The sequence below is a fragment of the Antedon mediterranea genome, chromosome 8 (assembly GCF_964355755.1).
Source record: "Antedon mediterranea chromosome 8, ecAntMedi1.1, whole genome shotgun sequence".
NCBI classification, from domain to species: domain Eukaryota; kingdom Metazoa; phylum Echinodermata; class Crinoidea; order Comatulida; family Antedonidae; genus Antedon; species Antedon mediterranea.
In genome coordinates this window covers 25,649,690-25,661,166 of record NC_092677.1, presented here as the reverse complement: position 1 = coordinate 25,661,166, position 11,477 = coordinate 25,649,690, and the positions used below count along the sequence as shown (strand labels likewise).

Genomic DNA, 11,477 nt, shown 5'->3' with positions numbered 1-11,477 from the left:
GTCAGCTGTGTGACTTAGGCAATTAAGGAGAGGAGACTCCTGATTTTTTAAATGAAATAAGAAATACATTTTTATAGCATATTTTTTAACCCATTTGTTACAAATTCTTTCTCTTTTATTGATACTTTCCTTTTCTAAATTCATCAGTGTTAATTTTAATCTGAAGGGCTGATGCTATTAAATTTTGTTACTTAAAGGTAGCATTTTTTGTATATAGATGATATCGACAGCCTCATAACAAAAGTGTCTAAGACATAGTTTGTTTTTTTTCTGCCTAACTCACTGCTTATATCAATATACTATATTTTTTGTATTTCTGCTCAAGTCAGCTGTGTGACTTAGGCAATTAAGGAGAGCTGACTTATGATCTGCCTAACTCACTGCTTATATCAATATACTATATTTTTTGTGTTTCTGCCTAAGTCAGCTGTGTGACTTAGGCAATTAAGGAGAGCTGACTTATGATCTGCCTAACTCACTGCTTATATCATTATACTGCCCTTTGTACATTATCTGAGTGCTTTTATATACATTTGCACGTGCTCAGATCGTTTTTTTTGTGTTTCTGCCTAAGTCAGCTGTGTGACTTAGGCAATTAAGGAGAGGAGACTGATGATTTTTAAATAAGAAATACATTTTCATAGTATATTTTTTAACCCATTTGTTACAAATTCTTTCGCTTTTATTGCTACTTTCCTTTTCTAAAATCATCAGTGTTAATTTTAATCTGAAGAGCTGATGCTATTAAATTTTGTTACTTAAAGGTAGCATTTTTTGGATATAGATGATATCGACAGCCTCATAACAAAAGTGCCTAAGACATAGTTTTTTTTTTTCTGCCTAACTCACTGCTTATATCAATATATATACTATATTTTTTGTGTTTCTGCTCAAGTCAGCTGTGTGACTTAGGCAATTAAGGAGAGCTGACTTATGATCTGCCTAACTCACTGCTTATATAATTATACTGCCCTCTGTACATTATCTGAGTGCTTTTATATACATTTGCACATGCTCAGATCGTTTTTTGTGTTTCTGCCTAAGTCAGCTGTGTGACTTAGGCAATTAAGGAGAGGAGACTCCTGATTTTTTTAATGAAATAAGAAATACATTTTTATAGCATATTTTTTAACCCATTTGTTACAAATTCTTTCTCTTTTATTGATACTTTCCTTTTCTAAATTCATCAGTGTTAATTTTAATCTGAAGGGCTGATGCTATTAAATTTTGTTACTTAAAGGTAGCATTTTTTTGTATATAGATGATATCGACAGCCTCATAACAAAAGTGTCTAAGACATAGCTTGTTTTTTTTTTCTGCCTAACTCACTGCTTATATCAATATACTATATTTTTTGTATTTCTGCTCAAGTCAGCTGTGTGACTTAGGCAATTAAGGAGAGCTGACTTATGATCTGCCTAACTCACTGCTTATATCAATATACTATATTTTTTGTGTTTCTGCCTAAGTCAGCTGTGTGACTTAGGCAATTAAGGAGAGCTGACTTATGATCTGCCTAACTCACTGTTTATATCATTATACTGCCCTTTGTACATTATCTGAGTGCTGTTATATACATTTTCACGTGCTCAGATCGTGTTTTTGTGTTTCTGCCTAAGTCAGCTGTTAAGGAGAGCTGACTTATGATCTGCCTAACTCACTGCTTATATCAATATACTATATTTTTGTGTTTCTGCCTAAGTCAGCTGTGTGACTTAGGCAATTAAGGAGAGGAGACTGATGATTTTTAAATAAGAAATACATTTTCATAGTATATTTTTTAACCCATTTGTTACAAATTCTTTCGCTTTTATTGCTACTTTCCTTTTCTAAAATCATCAGTGTTAATTTTAATCTGAAGAGCTGATGCTATTAAATTTTGTTACTTAAAGGTAGCATTTTTTGTATATAGATGATATCGACAGCCTCATAACAAAAGTGTCTAAGACATAGTTTTTTTTTTTCTGCCTAACTCACTGCTTATATCAATATACTATATTTTTTGTGTTTCTGCTCAAGTCAGCTGTGTGACTTAGGCAATTAAGGAGAGCTGACTTATGATCTGCCTAACTCACTGCTTATATCAATATACTATATTTTTTGTGTTTCTGCCTAAGTCAGCTGTGTGACTTAGGCAATTAAGGAGAGCTGACTTATGATCTGCCTAACTCACTGCTTATATCATTATACTGCCCTCTGTACATTATCTGAGTGCTTTTATATACATTTGCACATGCTCAGATCGTTTTTTGTGTTTCTGCCTAAGTCAGCTGTGTGACTTAGGCAATTAAGGAGAGGAGACTCCTGATTTTTTAAATGAAATAAGAAATACATTTTTATAGCATATTTTTTAACCCATTTGTTACAAATTCTTTCTCTTTTATTGATACTTTCCTTTTCTAAATTCATCAGTGTTAATTTTAATCTGAAGGGCTGATGCTATTAAATTTTGTTACTTAAAGGTAGCATTTTTTGTATATAGATGATATCGACAGCCTCATAACAAAAGTGTCTAAGACATAGTTTTTTTTTTCTGCCTAACTCACTGCTTATATCAATATACTATATTTTTTGTGTTTCTGCCTAAGTCAGCTGTGTGACTTAGGCAATTAAGGAGAGCTGACTTATGATCTGCCTAACTCACTGCTTATATCATTATACTGCCCTCTGTGCATTATCTGAGTGCTTTTATATACATTTGCACATGCTCAGATCGTTTTTTTGTGTTTCTGCCTAAGTCAGCTGTGTGACTTAGGCAATTAAGGAGAGGAGACTCATGATTTTTTATAGTATATTTTTTAACCCATTTGTTACAAATTCTTTCTCTTTTATTGCTACTTTCCTTTCTAAATTCATCAGTGTTAATTTTAATCTGAAGAAAATTTATTTTACATAAATGTTTTTTTTTTACATAATAAACATGCGCAGAGACAAATAATGGGTTCTGCGCATGTCAATTGTGCTATAGTAACCACTTTTGACATAAATGGTTACTATAGCATAATAAACATGCCAAGAGTCGAATAATGCGTTCTGCGCATGTCAATTGTGCTATAGTAACCAGTTTTATCGAAAAATAAAAAGGTCAAAAATTTGACGTTTTTGAAAAAATACAGGGAAATTGTCGAAAATTGGTCGATTTTCGACCCTTTTATTTTTTGATATAAATGGTTACTATAGCATAATAAACATGCGCAGAGACGAATAATGGGTTCTGCGCATGTCAATTGTGCTATAGTAACCACTTTTGACATAAATGGTTACTATAGCATAATAAACATGCCCAGAGTTGATTAATGGGTTCTGCGCATGTCAATTGTGCTATAGTAACCAGTTTTATCGAAAAATAAAAAGGTCGAAAATTGGTCATTTTTTGAAAAAATCCCTGTAATAGTAAGGGAAATTTTAGAAAAATGGCCAATTTTCAACCTTTTTATTTTTTGACATAAATTGTTACTATAGCATAACAAACATGCGCAGAGACGAATAATGGGTTCTGCGCATGTCAATTGTGCTCCAGTAACCACTTTTGACATAAATGGTTACTATAGCATAATAAACATGCGCAGAGTCGAATAAAGGTTTCTGCGCATGTCAATTGTGCTATAGTAACCAGTTTTATCGAAAAATAAAAAGGTCGAAAATTTGTTATTTTTTGAAAAAATCCCTGTACTATAGTAAGGGAAATTTTCGAAAAATGACCAATTTTAGACCCTTTTATTTTTTGACATAAATGGTTACTATAGCATAACAAACATGCGCAGAGACGAATAATGGGTTCTGCGCTTGACAATTGTGCTCTAGTAACCACTTTTGACACAAATGGTTACTATAGCCATGGATTAAAGAATAGAAGGATATGCATCGACGTGAGATCAAGGGTTCCTTGACTCTCGCCGACAGACCGCGGACCGCCCACAATGTTACAGTTTAATTAACCGCATGGTAACAACGAAACGGTCGCGTGCCTAATATATTGTTTACTGCACATGTGCAACGACATTTAACCGTGTTGACTACGCTTCTTTCGCGCGTTCTTTGTTGCACTGTATGTATTCATACATATTTGAACAGTATAATCAGTGGCGTAACGGATATGTGCGCTCACTGGCTAAACCGAAGCTTGGGGCCCATGAGCAGTGCCCAGAGGAACAGGAATAAAATTTGTCGAAAATGCTAAAAACGTCCGAGGCCTCGATCTTTGAAAATTTTGGAGGGCCACTTAGGTTTCCTAAACAAGTGGCTTCAGGCCTCTGCCTCACGCCATTGAAAACAGTTATTAAATTACATTTTATGTTATTGTGAAGACCTTAGTGTAGGCCTACTTCATCAATATACCAGATAAAAACAATACTATATTGTTATTGGCTTAGAATATTAGATGCTATAATTGTAATTAGTATAGGTTTCTGCCGCGATTGATCTACGCTAATGTTTTTAGGCCTATGACATTAAAGTAGCATTTTATGACCTGTAGTAGCCCTACATCTGAGACAATAACTATTTATTTGTTGTCTCAGCCTACATGTAAAATTACAAAATCAGCAATACTAGGCCTAGGCTTACTAGTAAACCATATGATTTGCCGACATTGATACTGCCTAGGTAGGCCTAGGCTAATCTGCGTCGCTAGTGGGAACACGAATCGCAACTATACATAGCCAGCCAATCCCGGATCAGGGATCGCTATTTTCATTCAATTAGACCCGGTGATTGGATGTGATGTGGATGACATAACCACTAGCCAATCACCAGGCACTACAATTTAAATATAATCACATCGATAATTAAGGAGATTTATGAAGAAACCACTGCTTAGCCATATATTAAAAACCGTATCCGGATATTCACCCCCTGGACATTTACCCCCCGGACAACTACCCCCCGGACAACCACCACCTGGACCACTACCCCCTTAGGACAACTACCCCTTTAGGACAACTACCCCCCGGACAAATACTCCCCGGACAACTACCCCCTTAGGACAACAACCCCCTTAGGACAACTACCCCCTGGACAACTACCCCCCGGACAATTACCCCCTAGGAACAATTACCCCCCGGACAATTACCCCCCGGACAATTACCCCCCGGACAATTACCACCCAGAAAACTATCCCTTTAGAACACCCTAACCACCCAGACCATTCAACAACCTGACTCTGCAACTATTAATTAATAACTATATTTTAATTCGTTACTTTGACGAATTACTATTCATTATTGTAAACAAAAGTAAAAGATTGAACATAAATATAGCCTGGTGGTATAAACTGAAGATTGTCACACATGATCATAGGATAGTCGAACGTATTATATAGTACTCCATGTATTTACTGTAAAGACTGGGTTCGCTAATAATAATAATAATTTTTGCGTCAGGACAATGCTTCGATAACCACTGGTCTTAAAAGAATTAATTTTTATCTCAAATTTGTCATATATGTATTTTTGTACACTTGAAGAATAATATCACTTTTGATATTTGACCTCAATGTTCACTCACCGAATAAACGTCGATCTTTAAATAAATTCCCCTCAAATAAACGGTGACCATGTCACTCCCATGAAACATCATATGGAATAATCGGCGTCTATTTCCATTAGATTATACCCCCTCCCATTGAATAAACAACTTTCTTCCAATAAATGTCCACCTAAAAACCACCTAAACAATAAACAGCCCAGGCCGTTTTTTCAATAAATACGGTACTTTAAATCTAGCACATCTAGGGTCTAGCGTGCTGTTAAACAGAATAATCGGTTAAAAACGGGTGTTTCGAAACTAGAGACCCGAGACCAGAGACCCGAGACCCAATACGAAAAGAGAGACCTAAATATACGAAAAGGGAGACCCACGTACGAAAAGGGAGACCCCACTATACGAAAAGGGAGACCTAAATATACGAAAAGGGAGACCCCACTATACAAAAAGGGAGACCCCACTATACAAAAAGGGAGACCCTAATATACGAAAAGGGAGACCTAAATATACGAAAAGGGAGACCAAATATACGAAAAGGGAGACCCAAATATACGAAATGGGAGACCTAAATATACGAAAAGGGAGACCCACTATAAGAAAAGGGAGACCCCACTATACGAAAAGAGAGACCACACTATACGAAAAGGGAGACCCTAATATACGAAAAAGGGAGACCCAAATATAGGTCTCCCTTTTCGTATTGGGTCTCGTGTCAGGTCTCTAGTCTCTAGTTTCGAAACACCCGTTAAAAACAGATGATTTCATTTTTACAGAAACCGGTCCTATATATTTGTCTACTTTTGGATTGGGGGGGGGGGGGGTAGTTGACCGGGGGGTAGTTGACCGGGGGGTAGTTGACCGGGGGGTAGTTGACCGGGGGTAGTTGACCGGGGGGTAGTTATCCTAAGGGGGTAGTTGTCCTAAGGGGGTGGTTGTCCGGGGGGTAGTTGTCCGGGGGGTTGTTATCCTAAGGGGGTAGTTGTCCTAAGAGGGTAGTTGTCCGGGGGGTAGTTGTCCGGGGGGTAGTTGTCCTAAGGGGGTAGTTGTCCGGGTGGTAAACATCCGGGGGGTAACTGTCTAGGGGGTAGGTGTCCTAGAACCATTAAAAACACGATTGTTGTATGGGTGAACACCGGCCACGCTAACAACATACATGGTCAAATGCATAATTTAATATTCTATAGATTAACGCAATTTTTAATGACAGAAGATGGCAGGCAAATAATGATAATTCAAATATAAAAATTGCATATTTTATTAATATTACCAACTACTTAAAATTACCAGTCGTAAGAAAGTGAACTTTTCGTAGTCCGATTGTGATGAAACTAAAACAGAATTATTCAGCAATATATTTTTGTTGTCAATTAATCATCGACGCAGACATGTCAATAGAACATTCAGACTGCGCATACGATTTCTACATGCTTACGTTTTGGTCTCAAAAAATGTAACAGTTGATTCGAAGCGTTTTACAGAGGGCCGCGGTTAGAGACACGGAGTTCAATGAGCGTGTTTGTTTGATTGGCAGCAGTGCTTTAGTATAGGCAAGCGCGTTGTAAAATCGTTTGATGTCACCGTCGATGCATATCCTTCTATTCTTTAATCCATGCTATAGCATAATAAACATACGCAAAGTCGAATAATGCGTTCTGCGCATGTCAACTGTGCTATAGTAACCAGTTTTATCGAAAAATAAAAGGGTCGAAAATTGGTCATTTTTGGAAAAAATCCCTGTACTATAGTACAGGAAATTTTCGAAAAATGGCCAATTTTCAACCTTTTTATTTTTTGACATAAATGGTTACCACATACATACATACATATGGGATCCTCCTCTTCTACGTCGTTATGTCAAAAAATAAAAAGGTCGAAATATGACCAAATTTCGATCTTTTTATTTTTCGACATAACTAGTTAGTATGGCCCTATAAGATGATGATAAAACATATATGCCCATATATGGCAACATTATGGTATAATTATTGATTTTAAAAAGTTGATATTTTGGCCATTTTTGGAAAAAATCCCTGTGGGCTTACAGGGAAATTTTTGAAAAATAACCAATTTTCGAAATAATTGGCATGTACAGAATAATAACATAAACCAAAAGTGGATCAGTTCAAAAGAACTGCACTATCGAGTGGCTTTCCCAACTAATAGTACGAAAAACGCAAAAGACATAAAAACACAGTGATAGTCTAGATGAATTCGATATCAGTAATACATTTTTTTCAAATCCCTTCTAAACTCCACAAAGTTAAACAGGACTTTGTTACGAACTTCATGCGGGATACATTCCCATATTCGAGGGAAATTAACAAACAGGGAGTATTTAAATGCATTAGTTCTAGCATACATGTGTTTAAAGGTGAGCGACTCTGGATACCGAGAATTAATTGTAAGGTATTCAAATATATCAAAATCAATTAAATTATGCAAACACTTAACTACAAAAATTATACTATGAAATTTCATTCTTTGAACCATATCTGGTAAATTTAGTATCTTAAGCCTGTCAGTGAAATCGCCTTCAACACACAATTTAGTAACCCGTCTTAATGACTTGTTAATAGCTATATTATGTTGTTTTTGATGTGGATCCCACACAGGAGCACCATATTCAATAACAGGTCGACATAGTGCATTAAAAAGTCGTAGTAAAATTTCGGTGTCATTGAAACCTACAAACCGTTTGATAAACCCAAGCATTCTCATTGATTTCATCGATACATCATTAACGTGAGCAGACCATGTTAAATCACGTGAGAAGTTAATACCAAGATATTTATGTGAATTAACAGCTTCAAGGGGATTGGATTCGATTGTATAAATAAAATGAGGGATATAATTACGTTTCCTAGTTATGTGCATGACTTTACACTTCTTTGCATTTAATTTCATTTTATTATCCTCATACCATTTGGAAATTTTACACAGATCCTGTTGTAAGGTAAGTGCATCATGAAGACTGAATACAGGTTTATAAATTACTGTATCATATGCATACTGCTTCACAACAGAAGAGGTATATAGAGGTAGGTCATAAACAAAGAGATTAAATAGAAGCGGGCCTAACACTGATCCCTGAGGAACACCCGAGCCCACTCTATCCCTGCGCATGTTACCTCAATAAATGCATTCAGTCGATATTTTGCAACTGGATTTCGAAATAATACACGTGGTTACTTCACGACAATTAGTGAAACCCGTTACAATGATATAGCTTATTAATTTAATTTGTTATCTGTTATTACAAATATTGATAACGAAATCCAAATGCTGAAAATGTTGAAATATCCACACGTATGACAAACCCCATATCAGCCTAAAGCCGGTTTTTCTTATATTCTAATATGTACAATCTTATATCTGTAATCGATAAACAAAACAATATAGGCCTAGATAGTTAGGTTTGGACAATGGCTAATGTTATCACCATCTGTGATCACCCAAAACCTGTGTAAATTAATCAAATTCCCAACGCAATACAACAATAATCTGTCAAAGTGTATAAAAACACGAGAAAGTATTACTCGTTCGTTCATTTTCTCCAAGACAAAACCTCTACAAGACTTTGCGTAAAACGTACAAGCAGTCATGAAGTTATTCCTCTCAGTTTTGATTTGCGCTGTTGCAGCGAGCTCTGCCATATACTGCGGGCCAGAAGCCTGTAAGGACTTTGAATGCGAACCCGTTGAGGAGTGCGATGGTCGATTGGAACCAAATGGCGGATACTGCGGCTGCTGTGAGACCTGTGTAGTCCAGTTAGGTAATATACACTTATATTATTATCATTAGTGTACTTTAAAAGACGCGATGCGTATAACTACTACAGTACTATGATCCAAACTCTGCGTCCGTCCGCCGTCGCTACGCGTTGTGATAAAACATATTGCGTTTGTTTGATTTTTCAGGAGAAGGTGAAGTTTGTCCACCACTTTTATTTGGAGCTCCTCTTTACACGGAATGTGCCAGTGGCTTGTATTGTGACCAGGATAGTCTGCTCTGCAGCCAACTCGGAGGTAAACCACATTAATTACATCTTTGCAAACTACATTTACGCATTTAATGTTACTTTTTAGCAAACCACATTTAAATTAGTCACTTAAATGTATGGAGCTTTAAACACCAGAGCAGCAGCGCATATTTTTCAATTCTTTGCATACGAGGTTCAATACTGTGGTGCCGTTTTGCTACCGCAATGCTTCAGATTCTGTGCCAATTATTAAATATTTACATATATTAATTGTGCATTTGATGTTTAACAGAGTGCCAGGCTGAGTACGACCGAAAAAGCCAAATAACCGAACCAGTGTTGGGGTTGGACCTCCCAGAATGCGAGGATGATGGCACATTCTCACCTAAACAATGCACAGAAGCCGTGTAAGTTTGTATTCAGTATAGTTACGTACGTGACTGTTTTAATTTGTTTAATGGTACGCGAGCGTACCATCTAGGTCGTGCCCACAGAAGGTCATATACATGGCTGCAGTCGCGAGCTCAAATTTGATTTAGTGTTTACCGACCGACAGACCATCCGACTGACACCTGTAGGGCGATTTCAAATGTACGTAACGAATAGACCACGATGATTTATGCAGTGAACTAAAATTAGCACCCTGTGAATTGCTTGAGTCAAATTTAAACAAACCCAATTTGTGTTTTGTATGCAACATTGGGGTTGAGGGATGGTAATAGGATGGGTGCAAAGAGGAACTATTTTTAGATATATTCTTTATCCGTAAACGACATATTTGTGTTTTATAAATAATATACCACTAAACACAGTAAAACATTTGCGATTTAATACGTTCTTAAAACTGTCCCTGTCATAGTCGATTGAAATAGTAAACTACATGTAACGATACACTATATATACAGTACCTAAACTCACAGTAAACAATTTGTGCTTCAGAATTCGACAAAAAATGGTTCATGTATTTATTGTCAAAGGTTTTAAGTTTATACCCCAATGGCCCATAAATTTACCTACTTGTGCTATACCAAATGATTGAACTGTATGTTTCAAGATGAATATTATCATATTATTGTTTTCTTGTTTAGATGTTATTGTGTAAGTGCGGAGGGTAACCGAATTGGAGGCAAGTCTGACGTATGGGAAGCCGATGAGGTCACGTGTGGTGCGTCAATTCTTAAATATACAATTTTTTTTTCGGAAAAAACTTTCAAAAACACATTTTTACATTTTAGAATTCCATACAAATTTATTTATAAGCATTTTTTATATATCTTTTTTATACAAACAAACAGTAGAACATCCCTCTTTTGGGACGCCACTAATAAAGGGATATTTTCTAGTGAAACGAACTTCGTCCAACACTACGGCCAACCTCTATTAAGGGCACCGCTATTAAGATGGCACTTTTCTTGATCCTGAAGATGTCCCCTTAATAGGGGTTCTACTGAATATCGATAACAATTTAGCAAGAATGGTTTACAGTATTACCTACATATCATTATTATGTTAATATATACAACTATTTGTTAATTATACAATGTATTACAAATTGGATTCGTTTACGCGCGCCGCAAGTAATTGACCAATCACGACGTGATAGATCGTCAAATTGTCGATTGGTCAACCTACTTGCGTTGTGCCTACTTCATGTTTCCGAAGCCATTTCCGGAACCTAGCTTAATAATGATATTTATTCTCTTCAGAATGTCAAAGAGAACGTTATGAGACCATGATCGGTGAACCAAAAATGGGAGCATTTATCCCAGAATGCAATGCGTCTGGTGATTACAAGGCTGTCCAGTGTCATGGCTCAGTGTGCTATTGCGTCGAGAGTAGCCATGGTAACAAGATCGAAGGATCTGAGAAACACATTTCAGAATACATTAATATGAAATGTTAAATAAAAAAATTGGACAGTAATTTTGCCATCAATAAATTTAGATTATTAACGATTGATATATATTGATTCTAAGAAATTGATACAAGATTAGTTGGGGAATTCATTTGTAAG

The 11,477-nt window shown here is 36.2% G+C and overlaps 1 protein-coding gene across 1 annotated transcript; it reads left to right on the top strand.

Annotated features, from left to right (window-relative positions):
• Positions 1-8,975: 8,975 nt before the first annotated feature.
• LOC140056593 (saxiphilin-like) lies at positions 8,976-11,366 on the top strand. Its single transcript, XM_072102020.1, has 5 exons — positions 8,976-9,256; positions 9,402-9,509; positions 9,756-9,870; positions 10,552-10,628; positions 11,170-11,366. The coding sequence occupies exons 1-5, from the start codon at positions 9,085-9,087 to the stop codon at positions 11,364-11,366; spliced, it is 669 nt and encodes a 222-aa protein (XP_071958121.1). The 5' UTR covers positions 8,976-9,084.
• The last annotated feature ends 111 nt before the right edge of the window (positions 11,367-11,477 follow it).

Bases quoted from the DNA above. Each gene is read 5' to 3' on its own strand.
- LOC140056593 (XM_072102020.1), top strand. From the start codon at position 9,085: ATGAAGTTATTCCTCTCAGTTTTGATTTGCGCTGTTGCAGCGAGCTCT. The intron at 9,510-9,755 runs GTAAACCACATT...GATGTTTAACAG, and splicing joins GCTCTGCAGCCAACTCGGAG to AGTGCCAGGCTGAGTACGAC. The intron at 9,871-10,551 runs GTAAGTTTGTAT...TTTCTTGTTTAG, and splicing joins AAACAATGCACAGAAGCCGT to ATGTTATTGTGTAAGTGCGG.